Source organism: Juglans microcarpa x Juglans regia, chromosome 2S (assembly GCF_004785595.1).
Source record: "Juglans microcarpa x Juglans regia isolate MS1-56 chromosome 2S, Jm3101_v1.0, whole genome shotgun sequence".
Taxonomy (NCBI): Eukaryota; Viridiplantae; Streptophyta; class Magnoliopsida; order Fagales; family Juglandaceae; genus Juglans; species Juglans microcarpa x Juglans regia.
Window position 1 is genome coordinate 12200493 of NC_054597.1, and position 23198 is coordinate 12223690.

The 23198-nt window shown below is 40.3% G+C and overlaps 1 protein-coding gene and 1 long non-coding RNA gene across 2 annotated transcripts; one reads left to right on the plus strand and one right to left on the minus strand.

The window, feature by feature from the left end:
* Nucleotides 1-354: 354 nt before the first annotated feature.
* LOC121253112 (arogenate dehydratase/prephenate dehydratase 1, chloroplastic-like) lies at nucleotides 355-8452 on the minus strand. The gene is made up of 11 exons (XM_041153033.1): nucleotides 7867-8452; nucleotides 6941-7008; nucleotides 6731-6823; nucleotides 6314-6514; nucleotides 6042-6122; nucleotides 5848-5943; nucleotides 3586-3663; nucleotides 3423-3512; nucleotides 3282-3349; nucleotides 1881-1962; nucleotides 355-776 (listed from the first exon to the last, which is right to left on the minus strand). The coding sequence occupies exons 1-11, from the start codon at nucleotides 8138-8140 to the stop codon at nucleotides 720-722; spliced, it is 1188 nt and encodes a 395-aa protein (XP_041008967.1). The 5' UTR covers nucleotides 8141-8452; the 3' UTR covers nucleotides 355-719.
* Nucleotides 8338-22469, plus strand: LOC121253113. The gene is made up of 3 exons (XR_005938357.1): nucleotides 8338-8494; nucleotides 8998-9001; nucleotides 22457-22469. It is a non-coding gene; the product is annotated as an uncharacterized LOC121253113 (long non-coding RNA).
* Nucleotides 22470-23198: the final 729 nt, after the last annotated feature.

A 23198-nucleotide genomic window follows, 5' to 3' on the forward strand; every position in this document is an offset into this window, starting at 1 on the left:
GCAGCACTGCACTACCATGGGTGTTTCTAATATCATTGTGGAAAGTGATAGATTGCTAAGCATTGAAGCGTTAAAAGATGATAGTACGAGTAATTCTCTTGCAGGGGTGTTATATCATGAGATAAAGAAGCTTGCCACACGCTTTGAGAATTGTTTGTTTTCACATGTGTATAGGGAAGGAAATATGGTAGCCCATAAGTTGGCTAAACATGCTTTCAGGGTGGAAAGTATGGATGTTTGGTGGGATTGTATTCCAGACTGTGTTTCTCAAGCCCTATGGCTTGATAATTGTCTGTAATCGTTTTCTATTGATTAATTATATTCTCATTTTATCAAAAAAAAAAAAAAAAACTCTTGATTACGGTCAAAAACTCCCCAAGCACCCAATTGCTTCCAAGCATGGATTTGAAATTATTATGTTCTTTGTAGAATCCTATGTGTCCCAAAATCCTTGATATTGTCTTTAATAGAAAATCCATCATGCTCAAATAAAAGAGACAGAAAGATCATCCCTCCTCCCACGTCCATGGTAACAAATGGCTCATTTTTTGTTAAGCAGTAAGGGATTTGAGACCAACCATTCAATCCGTGTCATCAAACACAAACTGGTGGTGAAGTAGCCTTCCTCGTCTACACAGAGACCTCAAAGCCCATTCATAAATTGGACAAACCCTCCAGGCCAAAGGCTTAACACAAGAAGGCTGCAAAGAATACATAAACTATAGAATTGTTTCCATGGCATAGCAACCAAGTATGCGAAGGAATGTTGCAAATTCCTGTCAAAGAAATAGAAATAACATTGTGATGCAAAACTCAAAAGAAGGTGAGTTCAAGAAAAGCACAATGTTTGCTTATTTAAATCTCTTAGGAATATTGAATAGTAGTGAATAGTAATGAAAAGTATGTGAAAAATAATAATAAAATAATGAATAGTAATGAGATATTCTGAAAATACCTGAGTACCCAAATTAGACCTTAAAATTTGGATAGTGAGAGAGAGACAGAAACATGAAGTAGATCTCATAACGTTTATTAAGTATTTAATTTGGTCTGGGAGATTATTCACACACGTAATAATAAATTTTGTGGGAGCCACTTTATGTATTTGTCTCTCTCACAATCTAGAACCTAAAAGTTAGGACAGAAACTCAAGAGGATCTAATTCCATTTGCTTTTTGTAGAGTAATAATGTGGGCCAACAGTGTGAAGCATTAGTACTAAATAATTATCAATGCAAACCCACAAGGATGATGCTATGTATTGATAACACCGGACAAGACATCAGTATATAGTTTAAGCACGAGTCAGCGATATTATGGCTTACACTGTAGAATTTTAGCATTGACAAAATTACTTTAGCAATCCTAAAAGTAAAAACCTAACAAAGGAGTGAGGGTCTTTAACTCAAATGTTGGACAGAGTTTACATACTAATGGAGTGCTAGAAACATATGGATTGCAGATAGATGAGAAAAACCTCTTGACCTCTAACAACGAGATAGAGAACTAAGGATGGGAATTTTATTTTTCCTTGCTGAAGTTAAAAGTAGCCTAGAATGGACAGATTCAAGAAGCATTGCTGTCCATTACAAAAGTTAATGGCGGGTCCAGAGTTTATGAACATACATGCGACATACATACATGTATGCATGTAGAAGTGGGAGGAGAGAGAGAGACAGACAGACAGACAGAGAGAGAAGAGAGGAATCTTTTGGGCTTTCAACCTTAAAATCTACAGATGCAGTTTGCGAATTTTTGGATTATCAAACAATGGAAAATGTTGAATATATTCAGTCAAGACATCATTAGATTTTGAGTGATGACAAGACAACTAGCATAAGAAGGCATAATTTGTGCAGTGGAGAGTGACAAAAAGCAAACCTGCAAATGTCCTAAAGCAGTTTGTGCACGGGGCTCTGCCATGGAAGCCTCAAAATCAATATAGAACAGGTAGTCAAAATATCTGCAACCACAAATGATTTAATCAAAAAGCAAGGGCTTTCTCATTCTCAACTCATATATAAAAGAACTCGCCCTTTATCAAGTTAAGAAGAGCACACAGTAATAGATGTTCAATGTAGTCAATGATGCTCTCAAGCTAAATATTGACATTTTGAAATAATCGAAGAAACAAAGATTAAGAACAATAATTTGATAGGTAGGATGTGCTTCTGATAGAAATAGAAGAAAGGCGGTGTATTGCCCCTATATTCCAATAGCATTGGCTTCCCTTAAGGTATATAAAACATCACTAGCTATGCTATAGTTGTGATGACAGCATCTTTACTCCGTAAGTGATAATTACCAAAGGCAGCTAAGATAATTATTTTCTCCGCTATTCAATCAAGATCTGAAGAACAATATTCTTTGCAACTGCTTAATATCTGATAGAGAAAAGGGCTAGTGATTTGTTACGGGAGAAGTGACCAAAGTTAACTTGAGAGAGAGAGAGAGAGAGAGATAGATAGGAAACTATGCTGGTGCTATCACTATGGATGCACTAGGGCATAAATAGGCCAATGATGCAACCCGTGAGATTTTTTTTTACTTGATAGAGATTATTTACTTTTGTGATAATTAAGGAAAATGTGCTGGTTCTATAGATGCAACGGGTAAAATATGTCAAGGCTTCAAAAATCTTAATGTTGAAGTTAAATCCCACAACTAGAATAAATGAAGAGGTTAAATTAAATTAAACTGCCAAGTGCAACAGCATAAGAAAATGATTGGTTGTCTTTAGACACAATGGAAGCCGTGCCTTGCTGCACTCATCTTCTAGTTGACAGCAAGACCTTCCCTATTTAGCTTTCCTAATTGACAGCAAGACGTTCCTTATTTAGCTTTCCTAATTGACAGCAAGACCTTCCTTATTTAGCTTTCCTAATCTGTACATATATACTTCCTTACTTAAACAGATCATGTTCCTTATTTAGACAGATTATGTAAATAGTCCTAGTTTCGTTTTATAGACAGATTTGATTGATGTAAATTTGGTATGATTCTAGCCTTGTATCATGCACACTTGTGCCTATATAATGAAAGGAAATCCTCAGAAAGGAGGCATTCAATCCAATTTGACATGGTTTCAATCCAATTTGGCACTAGTTAGTCAAAGTTAAATGCATCAGCATGTGCAACAATTATGCATTGCTGCAAAACATACATTTGACAAAAGTCACCCCAATACACTTCTACTTATTGTTTAAACCAACCACATGATATTGTCTAATAGGGCACTTTTGGTATCGATCTGGTCCTCAAAAGTTGTGAAGATAGACTCACTTGGCACTCCCTGTGTCGGAGTCATCGACTACCCTTAATGGTTGTTTACGCTGTGGCCGACTTTCAATCTGAAATTGCATGGAGATCAAAGTTCATGGCCAATGCTACAGACTATTTAAAACACCTCATTTCCAAAGATACCTTTGTCAAATTTATGTCCCTCAGTGCAAACACTGCCAAGGCTTTAAATAAAACTCCAGGGCCCTCATCCAAAGTAAACACAATGCTTGTCTGAAATTAAGGACGGGGATATTCAACATTAAAAAATTAATGGGTAAACCCAAAAAAAATCCAAATCTCTTACCTTAAATGGCTTATTAGTTCTTGGAATTATTGGATCCCTTGCAAGTACCAGAAATCGAGTAACAGTATCAGAGTCATCCTGTATATGCCATGGAATTGAATAAGAAGTAAGTAGCATTTCTTATGAAAAAAATATCCTAAAAACTAAGTACAATTTGGTGGGATTAATTTGTTCAGTGAGACTAACTCGCCTCAAATCAAAAAGAATACCTTAAGAGTAAATGGTCAAAAAAAATACACATAAGGTAGCTTTGGCATTCAAGATTAACATTACAGAAATCTCAAATCATTTTTTTATCAGTAAACAGGAATTTTATTGATGATATAAATAAGAATAACCCAACTAAACGGGAAGAAATCTCAAATCATATACGTAGACTGTGGCGATGTGAGTCCCCCAGCTAAGTTTTTGCCCCTCCTGATGAAACCTCAATTGAAGGAGAGATCACAATCATCATATGACACACACGTTCTTTTGAAAATAAAAAGTTTAGCAATTAAACTGATGGTATGCAAAATTATTAATGAACATAACAATGATTAGTGTACAATAATGTATTAATTCCTTTATATTTATAGAGATAGCGATAGTATTCTCAGGAGATATCTTGGTTTCAAAGAAGTAAAAGGTCATATATAATTTAAACTATTTTAGTTAGAGCTGCAGTTAATGTGGTTTTTATTTTTAAGAGGATTAGACCCCATGTTTTATTAATCACCCCTTCCTTTTGGTGGAGGAATACCATGCTTACAACTAGTATAAAAGTTGCATATGCAAAAGGAAGTATAAAGCAAAGAAGCAGAAAACTAGACAAATAGCAGAAAAAACTAGTGTCTGAAGCTTGGGAGCCCATTCTTGTCCAAGAGAAAAAGCCCTATCAGTTTCATGTGGTTTACGGGAAAAACACAGAAGTAAAGTGCATTTTTGGTCCGCCAAAATTTCACCAATAAATTTATTTCATCCCTTTCTTTCTAATTGTAGAAATGTCGCCATCCAACTTCCAACACTTTCAATTTTTTCCTTCCCTTGAAGTCTCTTAAATTAAGAAAATCAATCACATGTTATTAAAACCACAGACTTAACTAGTTTGCGTGGCAATGGCATATGCAATGTCTACTAAAAAGGTTCTAAATTTTTATCCATTTTTTATATATGAAAAAAAAAACCCACTTGCTCTCATTTTGGAAAAGTATTCTTCTGGTAAACGTGCTTCCAAATTTGCCAAAATCAGGAGATAAGTTTGAATTCAAGGTCCCACAAAATAGAATATATAAATTTTATTTACAAGCTGTTTGTGGCATGCCGCTGTATTCTTTTACAAAGAAGTTGGCTATATCCCAAGTGAGCATTATCTAGCTAAAGAGTTTTAGTTCAAAATTTGTATCTAGTAAAGCCATTTTCTCCCCTTGCCCCAACGCCCCCACCCTCCAAACAGTGACCATCACCCCTTTTTTTTGTCCTACCGAAAACACGATTCCTCCAAATCCCTATCACATTAAAACTATTGCATCAGCAAATCCAAACACATCCTTGAACTAACAAAAGTCCATGACCAATTATAAAGCAAGCCCAATTAAAACCACACAGCAATTGTCCATCCACAATCAATTACTTGCCAAAGGGATGTCCACCTCCCAAATCACCCAGACAAACGTAGCCACAAGAATGCATCCATGCCCCAACCCCCGATTGACTGTCTCATCTAGATCAACAGCCAAGGCTTCCTTTGCATTATGAAGGACAACACCAAATTGTTTGGCAGTCATCACGAAGCAAAAGATACTTCACGGGCAACACAAAGATTATGCCATTGTTTTGGGCAAGTCTGAATTGTAGGGTTTCGATTGTTGATATGGTGGAGGATGGAAGTGTCTTGGGTTAGCGTTTGGATGAAAAGAGAGAAAAAAAAAACATACTTAATACATTTGTTAATAAAATTGACAGTTCTTCTACTGTACATGTTCATTCTAAATGGTAATATATGTCACATGGATATTTATTTACTTAAGAATGAGACATAAGAGAGTCATGCCAGTGTAAATAGATTTGGTCAGAATAAGAAAATTGATATGATATGGAAATTGGTTGATTGCATTGATGCAATCAGAAAAATAAGGATGAATATGGAAACATCAATAAATATTGGAGGAGCAAAAGTAGAATTTATTTAATATCTTTCTTCTTGTCCAAGTTCTTCACAACCAAGTGGTGGTAAGAAGGCATAAATTAGAAACATACAGCAAATGAAACGGAAAAATTAACCTGGATTCCTTCAGCAAGTATGTTAAGCCCATAGATTTCTGCAGCTCGAGCACTTGCAACAACACCAGCATCTCTCAGACAGTTTGAGGCTACATACTACACCAAAATTGAGTTTAAACCAAAATGGGGTTTAATTAAAATCACTGTGGCAAGATATGGAACAAATCAAAACAGGTATGACGTCAATCATTCACCTGAGCGGCCCCAGCTGTATCATCCATATTTTCCCTGGCAACACCTAACTTACTCAGGAGAATATCACTTGAGGAGAGTGCCTAAACAAGAACTTTCAAGTTTTAAACGAGGAAAAGACGAACATTTGGACCATGCAGATTAAACAACAAGTAAGCTATGTCAATATAACGAGTTTTCATATGCAAAAAAAGTAATAGACCTGTCTTTTATACTCTTCTGCACCCTCTTCCCCTGCAGGATCGAAAGAGAGGAAGAGAAATTAAAGATTTACCTGTGGATGGCTTATAACACGTTTCAAGTGCTCTGCTCTGACACCTGGCAGGGCTAGAAGGCAGAGATTAAAAGCCAACTGCACCTCACCTACAATATGAAGCCTATGACGAAGGAGTAAATCATAATTGCGATGGATACTTCCACCTGAAGAATTCTCAATTGGGAGAACTGCTTTATCAGCCAGCCATAGTTCAACAGCCTGCAGATGATGCACAAAAATGAATGAAGCAAGGACTTGTACCAACTTATTTTATCAGTTGTTTGCACCAGCTACATGTTGCCTTGAATAAAATACAGGATGCCACTTACGTAATCAGATTACTATTTCCAAAAGCTGGTTAAGAAAAGTGACGGGTTGCATTCTTTTTTATGTCCTAACTTCAGCCTACAGATATAATATTATGTCATACTAAACCTTAATTGCATCTTCAAACTCGTAACAAGGAACAGTTTCACATTTAGGGTAGGCTTTGAGTGCAGCATCCTCACTATATGACCCTGGAAACCCCTGTGGATGATAGATTCAACAAAATAAGAAATAACAGTGGATTAAATCTTTAGCAGTGAGCAATATCGATCTTATCGTTGCATGTACAAACTAGCAACCACTGAGTAAATACAATACCTTGAATGATATTCGCACCTTCGAACCATCATCAGCAGTACTAGAAAGGTCAGATACAGATAATGGTTCTGCGTTTGTCAAGAATATTGAGTAGAAAGTTGCACAAAGTCAGCACGCATCCAACTAAAACTTATCAAAGACGAGATGTTACACACAAAGTACAGTATGCTTAACGGTGCCTAAAACAAAAAAACGAATCAAGCATAGTAGTAATATTTATGTCCTTTTTAGAGTAACTTTTTCGAAAAGATACACTTCGCCTTTATTTGATGGAAACGGCTTTCTACTCCTTACTAGTAAAAGAATTCCGTGTTCAGATACGAGAATATTGTCATAGCCGCGCTTTATTCATCTCACCTAGTTTCCAAACAGCAACAACTCATCAAATCCCCTGTGGTAGATAGCATGTAATCATCAATTACTCTTTGAAAACTCCGCTCTTTTTCCTTATTGACTCAAAAGCTTTTAAATCTCTGAGATCAACCTTCAAATTCCAGTCCTATGGTCTATATTTATACAGTGATACTGTCTTACATTTTCTGGATGATTTGCCATCTTAAGTTTGCTTACAGTTAATGTATTCTCAACAATTAACCAGCGTAAACTCCTCGTGAATTTTCAATTGGGTAAAGTCTAGACACAAGTATGCCCTCCACGCTCGTTAAAAATCCGGCTTTGCATTAACTGCATAGGCATGGCATGGATAGTCAACCGTACTAGTCCCACGAAGTGGCCACTAAAAAGTAAGCCTCGCTTCGTGAGAATGTGCACATTCAAAGATTCTAAAGTCATATAGTGACCAAACTTCGAATAAATGGCACACTGAAATGACCCCAAACCTGTACGCAATCCTAGAACTTACAAATTAGAAAGTTCGAAAGTTAATAAAATCCATAAATCAGATAAACTGCAAAAAGATAACCCACTTGGCAATGAGCTCAAATCCTTTTGCAATCTCATTGAAACATCGTTCCCCGTCTGTTCAATTACTCGTTGCAACTCGGTGCCCCGCTTCGACGTGTTCCCGTCTTCTACGGACCGTATGGCCCGGCAAGCCGAGAAACTCGAGAAGCCACCAAAACGAATCCATTTGCACACTTCCCCTGATCCATTAATCCAACTCAATGCCAACTCAGATGGCTTAGACCCCAAATCGTGAGGACTTGAGCACCCAAAAGCAACCATAGCCTTCAAAGCCATTAAAAGAAACAAAAATATGTTTCTAGCAATGCATTCTAAGTTGGAGAGACATCAGAGACGAATTTGAAGACCGGGATTCAGGAATGTGTTAACCGTGTAACGGAACGCAGAAGGCTTATAACGATGCATGGGTGTAGGAGTAGGAGTGAAGTGTTGGTTGGGGACTTACGTCGAATAGGTGAGCATAAATGCGCGTGAAGAGTAGGTGGAGAATGCTATTGCTTTCTATGAATGAGACCTGTTCAGATGGATAACCGAATGTGGATCAGCAAAGAGACTTTGAGACGGAATTGACAGATCTGCTTAGCGTTTCAACTCTCCCCACACACACACACACACACACACACACACAAAGTACACACACATCCGGTTCTTTCTCGAACTCTTCGAAAATGTTGTAATGAATTAATAAATAAAGAAATATAAATCGTCATTTCCGCTGAAAGAGTCATTGAACGTGTCGGCGATGCTCTGCGCTGAAACTGGGAATCTGTAGATCGAAGCAATCAGTAATATTTATATTTAGGAGAGAACATCGTGTCCGTTCATAGACGAAATGGAATATCTTTGGGGGAAAGTTAACCGTTAGATGGGGGGCCTGGTGAGACTTTATGAGGCGTGGGATTAGTCCATTACGAAGGTAACGACAAGAGAAGGAGCATGTGATGAGGGAATAGAAAAGAATATCGGAGCTGTCCACTCTGTTCTGTTACATGAAATGTGACATAAAGTTACAAACAGAGTATAAAAAACGCTTACTAAGATCATCCATCACTCACAAATGTTTTGTCACGAGAATTGTTTCTTGTGCAAATTTTTTAGGATTAACCTTGTGTATGTTTTGTCCTACTTGAAAGGTTGGTTTTGTAAACTTAAAAATAACTTCTCTTATTTAACACTCTTACACCACACATCAGTTAAAAAGAATAATAAAAATTAAAAGCAGAATTTTTGACAAATGAAATAATGATGAGATAATAATATTACTGTATTGATTGATTGTAAAATCGTTTATAAAATAATTGTAAGCATATCATTAACCTTTTTGGTAAATGATTTTGGATGGAATAAAACTCGACCATTGAGAAATCAATCATTAGGCATATAGCTTGCATCACGCAGGTTTGGAGAGTGAGATAAAATTTTTATGTTTTGTTTAAAAATTTAAAATATTATTATTATTTTAAAATTTAAAAAAATTAAATTATTTATTATATTTTGTGTAAGAATTTAATTAAATTTTAATAATGAAACGAGATGAAACTCATTCCCATATCTAAGGGTCTAATTGGTGATATGATGACGCTTACATCAAAATGAAAGAATTTATAATAAAAAATAAAAACTACGAAAAGTAGTCGTGCTCATCGTTATGTAAACTCTAGGCACAAAATGGCCAACTCTTTCCTCCCATCGGCATCACTTAACCAAAATGAAGGTTCCCTTAATGCACATTGAAAGCGAATCAGAGAAGCATAGGAAGAGATCTGAGCTGTAAGACATGATCAAGCACATATACATGCGCTCTCCTATGAATAAAAATTATACAATCTGTGCATAAATGGGACCGCTAAATGAATTTTCTCATTGATTTAAAATAATGTTACAAATCCTCTCTCTCTAATCTCTCGAAGAAAAAAGCACTCTACCTTACTGACTCTTCCAAGGAGGGGGGAGAGCTCTCAGCTCCTCTCTCTTCTTCACTCCTTTTTCTCAATGGGACCTCTAAATGAATTTTCTCATTGATTTAAAATAATGTTACAAATCCTCTCTCTCTAATCATTCGAAGAAAAAAGCACTCTACCTTACTGACTCTTCTTAGGAGGGGGAAGAGCTCTCAGCTCCTCTCTCTTCTTCACTCCTTTTTCTCAATGGGACCGCTAAATGAATTTTCTCATTGATTTAAAATAATGTTACAAATCCTCTCTCTCTAATCTCTCGAAGAAAAAAGCACTCTACCTTACTGACTCTTCCAAGGAGGGGGAAGAGCTCTCAGCTCCTCTCTCTTCTTCACTCCTTTTTCTCAATGGGACCGCTAAATAAATTTTCTCATTGATTTAAAATAATGTTACAAATCCTCTCTCTCTAATCTCTCGAAGAAAAAAGCACTCTACCTTACTGACTCTTCCTAGGAGGGGGAAGAGCTCTCAGCTCCTCTCTCTTCTTCACTCTTTTTTCTCAATGGGACCGCTAAATGAATTTTCTCATTGATTTAAAATAATGTTACAAATCCTCTCTCTCTAATCTCTCGAAGAAAAAAGCACTCTACCTTACTGACTCTTCCAAGGAGGGGGAAGAGCTCTCAGCTCCTCTCTCTTCTTCACTCCTTTTTCTCAATGGGACCGCTAAATAAATTTTCTCATTGATTTAAAATAATGTTACAAATCCTCTCTCTCTAATCTCTCGAAGAAAAAAGCACTCTACCTTACTGACTCTTCCTAGGAGGGGGAAGAGCTCTCAGCTCCTCTCTCTTCTTCACTCTTTTTTCTCAATGGGACCGCTAAATGAATTTTCTCATTGATTTAAAATAATGTTACAAATCCTCTCTCTCTAATCTCTCGAAGAAAAAAGCACTCTACCTTACTGACTCTTCCTAGGAGGGGGAAGAGCTCTCAGCTCCTCTCTCTTCTTCACTCCTTTTTCTCTATTGTCCAACTGTAAATGTTGTTTGTCTTTCCATTTCTTTCTTACTTTTTCTTCTAAATTGAAAATGTTAGATCATCGCTTCCCAACCACTCAAGTTATGCATGCATCCCACCGTCTGATTCAGAGACCACCAGTCTATAATTTCAAAGAGCAATTTTTCAAACAAACCAGTGCGTGAACCACGTGTTGCTCATGCATTATCACACATAGGCACATGCAAATAGTACATGTGACGTACCACTCGACTCTCTGGTCTCGAATCTTTCAAAACCAGCCTCCACTGCCATTTCCACCTTCAACGTGTGAGCTCCAAGTGCTGGTATATACCGTCGTGCAACACCAATGAACCATTAACAACCCTATCATTCTAACTCAAGACATCTAACAATGTTCGTGCTTTTCTTGAACGAGGACATGAATGTAGTATGCCTGGTAATCTCTAGCAAACCCATGAAAATAATTGCTTGCAGCATCCCGATTGTGGCCTTTGACTATTACATTTTTAGTCCACTTGTTGGACTACATCAAATCGATTAACACATTGATCTTCTTCTAGGCTTTTGCCAAGTAACAAGGATATGGCCCATTGGTCATGGAAAGGCATCAATTAATTCTACTAAAAGGGTTCAACGACATCTAGTATGAAAGTCCCGTCACATCATGTGTAATGAGACTTCGCGGGGTAACTGGAAGGGATTTAATACCATCATAAGGGTTCACAGGGTACCACCCCGGGCCTGGGTCATGGGGGCCTGACAAATCACGTCACTCAAGGCTCAAACTCATCTGTCCCATTAAAGATCAGGCTAGTTTGTTAAAGATAAGAACATCAGCCTGCTTATCCTGGAGTAATTAGGATATTCGCTAATTCAAAAGAAGTGGATAACCCAAAGGCTTTGGGCTTCAAATTTCAAATAATGGGCAAGGCGGCTAGTTCGGTTGATCCCAAAAAGGCAAGTCCTCTATTTAAAGAACTCAGGTACGCTAATGATCTCTCTGGGATAATGGGCTCTAAGAAGACTTATATCGTTACTGACTTAGGCATCAGAGGGGGCTCATTCAACCCCCAAGCTATCTTACTCTTTGGTTGTAAGAGATCGGGAATGCATAGCAGTGAAACACATCCTCAACAGTTGGCACTATCTGTGGGGTTCAGTTATCTTACAATCAACATGTTTTTCACATGCCCACCACCACTCGATCTCAGGCAACTAGAGATTAGGAAGAGACGTCGCGAAACATGGAATGAAGGCTAGCAGAAATGGAAGAAGTAGTGGGGAGACTCAACACCAAAGTCAAGTCATTACGAAAGGAGAATGAGATTCTCAAGGCAAAGAATGGGCCATCAGGAGAAGACACGATTGCTAATCAGGCTAACAAGGTGAAGATGGAGGCTCATAGCGCGAGCACGGTAAAGCCCCTCAAGAGAACGAGGAGACAACGAAGATGCATCACAATCTGCACAACCTGATGGATAAATACAAGGAAATGGCCAAGAAGATAGGAACCTCGTCTTCGGTTGATCAGCTGCTGACAAGCACCTACTTGCCATACACTTCGGAGATCATGGTGGTACTGCTACCATTGAAATTCAAGGTCTCGTCGATAGACATATACGATGATTCCAAAGACCCGGTGGAGCACTTGGAGACTTTTAAAGCTGACATGACTCTCCATGGATTTCCAAGGGAGATTGTATGCAGGGCTTTTCCTTTGATATTAAAGGGAGCAGTGTGGTGCCCACGACCCCCATGTAAGGAGACACGGGAATGGAGATACCAGGATGATGACAACAGGGTCACACATCCCAACGTTAGTGCCAAGTGTATGTACAAGCAACAGTGTACAAAAATAACGCAGTGGATAATTAATACAACTAAGTACCAGAATTGTTAATACAATTTAAACAACCAGTTAAAAGGTTTAAAAATTATACAGTCATCCATAATAAATGTTTACAAGTCCCAACCAAAATACGAGTGATCCAATCACTCATCGGGCGGAACCGACTCCTCAGGCTCACCCTCATCTTCCTCTGCATCAAAATCTGCGTTACCATAAAATGGTACCGCAGGTAAGTATAACCGAAATAACCACAAGATAAAAATATATTAATACTACTAACATGCATGCATATGATGAGATATGCATTAAATCCAAAAATACTATTTTTCCAAATAGATATTTTCCAACACACACCAAAATCTCATTTTGGCCCAAAAACAATACTCTGTCATTTTACCAGAAAATAACCCAATATTCCATTAACCAATGCACCATGATCTCCCCTAGGGATCATCCGCACGTCCTGACTTCGTAGCGATGCTCAGTTCCGCGCCCAGCGTGTTCGTGGCCAAGCACCCACTACGAAATGAGCGATGCCCAGTTCCACGCCCAGCGCGTACGTGGCCAAGCATCCTCTAGCCCCCACCAGCAAAAGGGCCACGGAGTCGGCACGAGATCATCTCGTCCGATCCCATCGTCGCCCAGCGACAATCTAGGGGACGTCACTCAGTATATTCCGCTCCCGAGTGACCAGAGGAGCTCCACTAAAATAATACTCCATCCCGGCTTGGGGTCGTGATACACACGCACCCAAAATCCTTTAACACATGAAAATCCAGTTTTCATAAAACACATGAACATGATGCATGTACACGAAAACCCAGTTTCCTTTACAAACATGATCATGCGTGCAATATGCTATGTACATGAACACCAAAACCAACAACCAATAATTCATAATACCAATGAATCACACAACTCCGTCCATAATCCATCCGACCCCCGAACTCCTCGGACTCAGTCCGGCATGTCCAACCAACCAGTTCACAATAATATGAGTTAGTGAAAAAATATATTTAAATCACAATAGTTCTTTGGAAAAATACTTACAGCGCTATAATATGATTTTCGAAGGATCACGGAGGTGCAAGAAGTGGTGATTCAGCAACGTAACAGTGTAAAATACACTATGACCGTGGGTCTCAAATACCCACTTTTGAATAGGGACAAACTAAGACTCGAAATTGATAGGGTAGGGCCTAGAGAGGTCGGTGAAGCCAATGGTGGTGGTGGTTTACCGTGGGTGGCGGCTCAAAGGGTGGTTTTAAGGCCAAATAGTCGAAATCGGAGATGGGCTTGGTTGTGCTTCACCAGTGACGGATCGGAGCCGGGGTTGGGTCCATTGGGTTGCTAAGAGGTTGGGGATGAAGTGGTGAAGAGATGGTGGCCGGAGGTGGCGTGAAGGCAAAGAAGGCTGCGGCTTCAAGCCGTGCGTGGAGGAGAACGCCGGCGATGGAGGAGTTGAGATTTAAGGGGGAAGGTCGCCGGCCGGTGGGGAGTTGAACGGTGCGGGTGGTGTCGGTCACCGGCGGCTCACGGCGGCAGGCTGGGCGGAAGGCAAAATCAGACGGAGAGAGAGAGAGAGAGAGAGAGAGAGTGTGAGTGAGTCGCACAGTAGAGAAGAAAACTGGGAGAAAAAGAAAAGAAAGAAAAGAAAAGGAGAAAAAGAAAAAATGAAGGGAAAGAAATGAGGTTCAATCCTCACATCTTGGGTCACAGAAAATGATCCAAAGAAAATGATTTTAAAACAGCAAATCAATTAAATTAAATTAAACGTAATGATACAATGAAAATAAAATAATTAAATCTCACAATCAATTAAATTAAAAGAAGAACAATTTAAATGTACAACAGTAAATAAATATTAAGAAAACATAACAATTTAATTTTCACAATTTAAAGATCATAAAATAACCCATTTAAAATATCCGACAATTATAAAATAAGAGAATAATTTTTTGAATTATTAAAAATAATCCCTCAGTGAAAATACACTAAAATACGGGGTGTTACATCCTCCCCCCTTAAAAAATAATTTAGTCCTCAAAATTGGTAAAGTCAAACATAAGGCTAAGACAGTAATAAGATTCAACTAGGAGCAAACTTAAGAACATACCGCCAGAATCAATCGAACAGATACGGGTACTGCTCTCTCATGTCAGCTTCTCTCTCCCAAGAGAAATCCTGAGCCATCGGATTGCCCCACGACACTTTCACCAAAGGTATTGTCTTAGACCTTAACCTTTGCTCTTTCCAATCCACAATCTGAGTCGGGGCAACTTCATAAGAAAGATTAGGCCGAAGTTCAATGCGTTCAGAGTCGACAAAACGCGGCTCTAGCTGACCAAAACTCTTCTTCAAAGATGTCACATAGAACACATCATGGACATCCCCAAAATAATCCGGCAGGGCAACTCTATAAGCAAATAGCCCAACTTTCTCTACAATCTGGAAAGGGCCAACATAACTTGGACTAAGCTTACCCTTCTTGCCAAAGCGCTTAACCCCTCTCATCGGAGAGACTTTAAGGTAAACCCAATCGCCTATCTCAAATGATAAGTCTCTTCTCTTTGTATCCGCATAACTCTTTTGGCGACTTTGGGCTTCCTCCATTTTAGTCCTTATAAATTGAACTTGGTCCTTCATTTCTTGAATTATCTCAAGCCCAATCAATTTACTTTCGCCGACTTCATCCCAACACAACGGTGATTTACACCTCCTCCCATATAAAGCTTCATACGGGGCCATCTGAATAGAGGAATGAAAATTGTTATTGTAGGCAAACTCAATTAGCGACAAGTGATTCTCCCAACTCCCCTGAAATTCCAAGACACAAGCACGCAACATATCCTCAAGAGCTTGGATAGTACGCTCTGATTGACCGTTGTTTGTGGGTGATATGCAGTACTGAACTTCAATTTAGTGCCTAAAACTGCCTGCAAACTCTTTCAAAAATGGGACGTGAACCGCGGGTCCCGATCTGACACGATACTCTTAGGCACTCCGTGCAAACGCACTATCTCCTTAACATACAACCGAGTCAACTTACCCAAAGAGTCAGTGTTATTGATAGGCAAGAAATGGGCACTCTTGGTCAACCGGTCAACAATCACCCAAACTGAGTTCTTTCCACTAGGAGTCCTCGGCAAACCCACAACAAAATCCATAGAAATATCATCTCACTTCCACTCAGGAATAGGGAGAGGTTGAAGCCTACCAGCAGGCCTTTGATGTTCAGCTTTAACTTGACGGCACGTGTCGCATTTCTCGATAAACATGGCAATATCCACCTTCATTCATTCCCACCAGTAATTTTTCTTTAAATCTCGATACATTTTCGTGCTTCCTGGATGAACTGAATAAGGAGCCGCATGAGACTCTGCCAAAATTTGCTCCTTAAATTCTGAATCTCGGGGAATCACCCTATGATTCCGAAACCGAAGGATACCATCCTTATCCAGACTATAGTGTAAGGGTCCCTTAGACTTTCTGACTCTCTTTCTGATGGCCAACAACTTAGGATCCCTTCTTTGAATAGTCTTCAATTCTTCAAAACCCACAACCCAGACATCTAAAACAGAAGATAATAATTCTTCCTGCTGCGAACTTTCAATAAGGAGTCTCCTCATCCCGCAAAGGAGAGAATCCACATCTGACGACTCTGCTTCTTCCACCTGTTGAAACTTCCTACTTAAAGCGTCTGCGACTAGATTCGCCTTTCCAGGATGATACTTGATCTCACATTGGTAGTCGCTAATCAGTTCTAACCACCACCTCTGCCTCATATTGAGATTCTTTTGAGTAAACAGATACTTCAAACTCTTGTAATCAGTATAGACTTCACAAACTTCACCATACAGATAATGCCGCCAAATCTTAAGAGCAAAAACTATAGCTGCCAATTCCAAATCATGGGTGGGATAATTCCTCTCATGAATTTTCAACTGGCGAGATGCATAAGCAACAACTCGATCTTCTTGCATAAGAACACATCCCAACCCGAATTTAGATGCATCACTAAAAATCACAAATGGCTTGTGTGGCTCCGGAAGTGCCAAAACAGGTGCCGTTGTCAATCTTCTCTTCAATTGAAGGAAACTTCTCTTACATCTATCAGACCATACAAACTCAACATTCTTTCTAGTCAAAGCAGTGAGAGGTCCAGATAGTCGAAAAAACCCCTCCACAAATCTCCGATAATAACCGGCAAGTCCCAAGAAACTCCGTATCTCACGAACTGTTAAAGGGCGAGGCCATAACAAAACAGCTTCCACTTTACTAGGATCTACGGCCACTCCCTCCTGGGAAATCACATGTCCAAGAAATTTTTCTTCCAACCAGAATTCACACTTACTCAGCTTAGCATATAACTGATGCTCCCTTAATTTTCCAAATGTCAAACGAAGATGACAAGCATGCTCTTCCACATCTCACGAATAAATCAGAATATCAAGGAACACCACCACAAAAGAATCCAAGAAAGGCCGAAACACCCTATTCATCAAATCCATAAAAGAGGCAGGGGCATTAGCTAACCCAAAAGACATCACCTTAAATTCATAATGCCCATACCTCGTCCAGAAAGTAGTCTTGGGCACGTCCTTATCTCTTATTCTCAACTGATGGTACCCTGATCTCAAATCAATCTTCGAAAAGACAGCAGCTCCCTGAAGCTGGTCAAACAAATCATCAATTCTAGGAAGAGGATACTTATTCTTGATAGTTACCTTGTTAAGTTCCCGATAGTCGATGCACATTCTGAGTGTACCATCCTTCTTCTTGACAAACAAAACAGGCGCTCCCCACGATAAAGTACTAGGTTGAATAAATCATTTATCCACAAGTTCCTGCAATTGAGTCTTCAACTCTTTTAACTCAAACGGTGCCATACGGTAAGGAGCTTTATGCAAAGGAGCCGCTCCAAGTTCCAAATCAATAACAAATTCCAAATCATGAACGAGAGGCAATCCGGGCAACTCATCCACGAATACATCAGGGAATCCTTCCACAACCGGAATATCCACTAAAGATTTCTTCTCGGATGGCGTAGACACCACTTGAACCAAAAAAGCATCTGCTCCACATGCTATGTCTCTCTTAGCTTGGATTGCAGATATAACTACAGGTCTTGCTTTCAACTTGCTTCCCACAAATTCCAAATACTCTCGATCTGAAGGTTGTAAGCCAATTATCCGACTTCTACAATTGATATTCGCAGAATATCGATGCAACCAATCCATACCTAAAATTATGTCAAATCCAAGCAGCTTGAATACAATCAAATCCGCATCCAATGTCCTCCCACCAAAATCCAAAGGACAGCCTAAAGCAACTTTGGAGCACCACACCAGCTCACCATTTGGAAGAGTCACTACCAAGGATTGTGATAACGGCTCGGTGACTAGATTGCACATCCGCGCAAAAGTAGCGGACACAAAAGATTGAGACGCCCCAGAATCAAACAAGGTACATGCATAAAAATCATACAGATGAACTCTACCTGAAGCAAATACATACACCAGATAAATCCAAAAAAAAAATCAACTCACACCAAACATCAAGTCCAACAATTAAATTAAAAGCATACCAGTAATCACCCCAGCATCGTGGGTCTCTAGAGTCCCATAATCCACATCACCAGGAGTCATAGCTTATACTCGGGCCTGTACCAATTGTCTCTGGCTGCTCCTCCCACCTCGACGACCTCCTCGTCCTCCTTGACTTCCTTGAGCTTGACTGGGACACTCACGAGCAAAGTGACCCGACTGGCCACATCTAAAGCACTGGATCCCTCTCTGGCCACAGTCACCCTCATGGGCTCTATTACACCTGCTACAAACTGGAGCTCGACCTCATGCACGAACCCCAGAGGCTGCCTGCGAACGGGCCCCAGTCCTCTGAACAAACTTATGCGGTGACCCAGAACTACTGCCCTCACCAGCAAAACTCCGCCTCTTCTGGCCTGGAGGGGAGCCTACCACAAAAGTATTCTCCCGCTCTGCAATAGTGGCCAAATCTACTAATTTCTAAAAATCCACAATCTCTAGACAGGCCACTTGTCTGCGTATATCATGGCGCAGACCCTCCTGGAAGTGCTCAACCTGCAACTCCTCAGTGGCAATGAGATGAGTAGCAAATCGCCCAAGCTCCATGAATTTCCTAGCATATTGCTCGACCGTCATGTCTCCTTGTACCAAATTATTGAATTCCTGAGCCTTTTGCCGTCTCACCGCAACAGGAAAGAAACGGTCGTCAAACTCCTTCTTGAATCGCTACCAAGACACAGCAGCAAAAGATCCCAACTCCATTTATAGGAGTTGCCGCTTGGTCTGCCACCAGTTTGCCGCTTCACCTTGCAGCATATAGCTTCCATACAATACCATTTGGGCTTCCGTACACCCACAAACCTCAAATGTTCTCTCAAGATCTTCTATCCACCTCCTAGCTAGCAGTGGATCCTCCTCCCCAGTAAAGGCAGGAGTCTTATGCGCTAGGAAGCGCTCATAGGTGCACCCAACATGGACAGCTCTATTTAAATCTCCTTGCGGCGGTCGGAAATTCTGTTGAAGGAACTCAATCATCTTATTCAATGCCCTCGCCATGGCGTAATTTCCATCACCTCTTGGTAATTCATCTTCGGGCTCATTAGTTTGCCTTCTTGGTCTCACCATCTTCGTGTCATAGCAATCTTTAACTCCGTTTAAATACCCGAACAAAATCAAACACCAAAACAAAGTAACATTGAAATAACTAAGATAAAGTAAAATATAATAATATAACATAAACAAAATAAATAACAAATCCAAATTAAAAGATACCTTAAAATAAATAATTTAACTTATATTTTTAAAATAATATTTCTGGTACTTCACCTAAGGGACATGTGGATTTACCCAGAGCCGAACGCTCTGATACCACCTGTTGCGCCCACAACCTCCATGTAAGGAGACACGGGAATCGAGACACCAGAATGATGACAACAGGGTCACACATCCCAACGTTAGTGCCAAGTGTGTGTACAAGCAACAGTGTACAAAAATAATGCAGCGGATAATTAATACAACTAAGTACCAGAATTGTTAATACAATTTAAACAACCAGTTAAAAGGTTTAAAAATTATACAGTCATCCATAATAAATGTTTACAAGTCCCAACCAAAATACGAGTGATCTAATCACTCCTCAGGCTCACCCTCATCCTCATCTGCATCAAAATCTGCGTTACCACAGAATGGTACCGCAGGTAATTATAACCCAAATAACCACAAGATAAAAATACATTAATGCTACAAACATGCATGCATATGATTAGATATGCATTAAATCTAAAAATACTATTTTTCCCGAAAATAGATATTTTCTAACACACGCCAAAATCTCATTTTGGCCCAAAAATAATACTCTGTCGTTTTTCCAGAAAATAACCCAATATTCCATTAACCAATGCATCATAATCTCCTCTAGAGATCATCCGCACGTCCTGGCTTCGTGGCCAAGCACCCACTACGCAACGAGCGATGCCCAGTTTCGCGCCCAGCGATTACGTGGCCAAGCATCCTCTAGCCCCCACCAGCAAAGGGCCACGGAGTCGGCACGAGACCAACTCGTCCGATAGGGGACGTCACTTAGTATATTCCGCTCCCGAGTAACCAGAGGAACTCCACTAAGATAATACCCCATCCCGGCTTGGGGTCGTGATACACACGCACCCAAAATCCTTTAACACATGAAAATCCAGTTTTTATAAAACACATGAACATGATGCATGTACACGAAAACTCAGTTTCCTTTACAAACATGATCATGCGTGCAATATGCTATGTACATGAACACCAAAACCAACAACCAATAATTCACAATACCAATCAATCACACAACTCCGTCCATAATCCATCCGACCCCCGAACTCCTCGATCTCAGTCCGGCATGTCCAACCAACCAGTTCACAATAATATGAGTTAGTGCAAAAATATATTTAAATCACAATAGTTCTTTAGAAAAATACTTATAGCGCTATAATATGATTTTCGAAGGATCACGGAGGTGCAAGAAGTGGTGACTCAACAACGTAACAGTGTAAAATACACTGTGGCGTGGGTCTCAAATACCCACTTTTGAATGGGGACAAACTAAGACCCGAAATTGATAGGGTAGGGCCTAGAGAGGTCGGTGAAGCCAATGGTGGTGGTGGTTTGCCGTGGGTGGCGGTGCAAAGGGTAGTTTTAAGGCCAAATAGTCGAAATCGGAGATGGGCTTGGTTGTGCTTCACCGGTGACGGATCGGAGCCGGGGTTGGGTCCATTGGATTGCCAAGAGGTCGGGGATGAAGTGGTGAAGAGATGGTGGCCGGAGGTGGCATGACGGCGGCGTGCGAAGGAAGAGAAGGCCGCGGCTTCAAGCCGTGCATGGAGGAGAACGCCGGAGATGGAGGAGCTGAGATTTAAGGGGGAAGGTCGCCGGCTGGTGGGGAGTTGAACGGTGCGGGTGGTGTCGGTCACCGGCGGCTCACGGCGGCAGGCTGGGCGGAAGGCAAAATTGGACGGAGAGAGAGAGAGAGAGTGTGAGTCGCGCAGGAGAGAAGAAAACTGGGAGAAAAAAAAAGGAAGAAAAGAAAATGAGAAAAATGAAAAATGAACGGAAAGAAATGAGGTCCAATACTCACATCTTGGGTCACAGAAAATGATCTAACGAAAATGATTTTAAAACAGCAAATCAATTAAATTAAATTAAACGTAATGATACAATGAAAATAAAATAATTAAATCCCACAATCAATTAAATTAAAAGAAGAACAATTTAAATGTACAGCAGTAAATAAATATTAAGAAAACATAACAATTTAATTTTCACAATTTAAAGATCATAAAATAACCCATTTAAAATATCCGACAATTATAAAATAAGAGAATAATTTTTTGAATTATTAAAAATAATCCCTCAGTGAAAATACACTAAAATACGGGGTGTTACAAGCAGCCTGGGGTTGGTTCAGAGAACTATAGTCAGTCTCCATTGAGAATTTTGAGGAACTGGGCAGGCAGTTCATCACTCAATTCATGACTAGCCGACAGAGGAGGCAGCCAATAGCGTACTTATTACTGTAAAAGCAAATGGAGGATGAGAGTTTGAATGCATATTTGGCACGATTCAATACAAAAAGAATGACCGTCGACGATGAAAACGAGAAAATCATGTTGGCCACACTACTCGGGAGAATTTAGCCAAGGAGTCATTTCATGGCTGAATTGGCGAGGAAAACCCCCCCAATTTGCAAAAATTTATGGACTAGGCGGATGACTTTGTAAACTCTGAGAAAATGGTCTAAGACCTAGAAAGCGTTAGTATGAGAGGAAGCGAGAGACACATGTGAGGCGATACAGTAGCAACCATGTACACTATTCTAGTGTACAAGACAACAAAAAGGCTCAAGGTGCTAGGCGTGATGAGGACCGGTGGCGGCAGAGCCAAAGGTATTGTACGTACCATAGGGTGAATGGTCACCGAACCGAGGATTTCCACACGCTTAACCAAAAAATTAAGGAGATAAAGGGTAACGGGGAGCTAGAATGCATTGTCGCCAAGAACACCTCTCCACCTCGGCGTTTAGAAGACAGAAGGCATGAGCATAAGCCTAGATGGAGCGAGAGCCCAAGGAGGAGAGGGTCACCTAAGAGGGCGAGGAGATCACAGGAACCAAGGAATCAATGACCCAAGCAGGATATGGATAGAAGAAACCCACCTCTGAGGGAGATCCTACAATAGCTGGAGGTTATGCAGGGGGTGGACCGACCTCTTCGGGAAGAAAGGCATATGCAAGATGGGCAAGATACGAGGAAATATACGGCGTGGAGAGGCCTGTCAAGCAGGCACGGGTACAAACCTTGCCCCCAATTTCTTTTTGCGATGAAGACTCTCGAGGGGTAGTATACCCACACAATGACGTGTTGGTGGTAACAATGCTGGTAGCAAATTACACGACGCGGAAGATATTGATAGATAATGGAAGTTCGGCAGACATCCTATTCTAGGACGCTTTCACGAAGATGGAGTTAAGCATGAGTCAGCTTCACCAAGCACCGGCCACATTAAAGGAGTTCATGGGAGATGCAATTCAACCCATGGGGTCCGTTATGCTACCAGTGTTGGTGTGAATTGACCCTTATCTTACCACCACCTTGACTGAGTTCTTAGTGGTAAGGACGCAATTGGCGTATAATGTCATAATAGGCCGACCAACATTGAACGCCTTGAGGGCGATCACATCCACATACCATCTGAAAATGAAATTTCCGACGAAAGCGAGAATTGGCGAGGTGCGTGGCTAGCAGGTACTTGCCCGAGAGTGTTACGTGCAAGAATTGAGGAAAGGAGAGCGAGATGTAAAAATAGTAGAGACGCAGGAATGCGGCAATGGGACCCTCCCGACGCCTCTGCCAAAAGTCTTTATAATGGAGGTAGAAACAAGGGACAAGGAAACGCTGAGACAATGAGAAGTCGACAAGCCATGGGAATTTGTTCCCTTTGATCCAACCCAGTTAGATAACCATGTGAGGATCGGAACTACAATG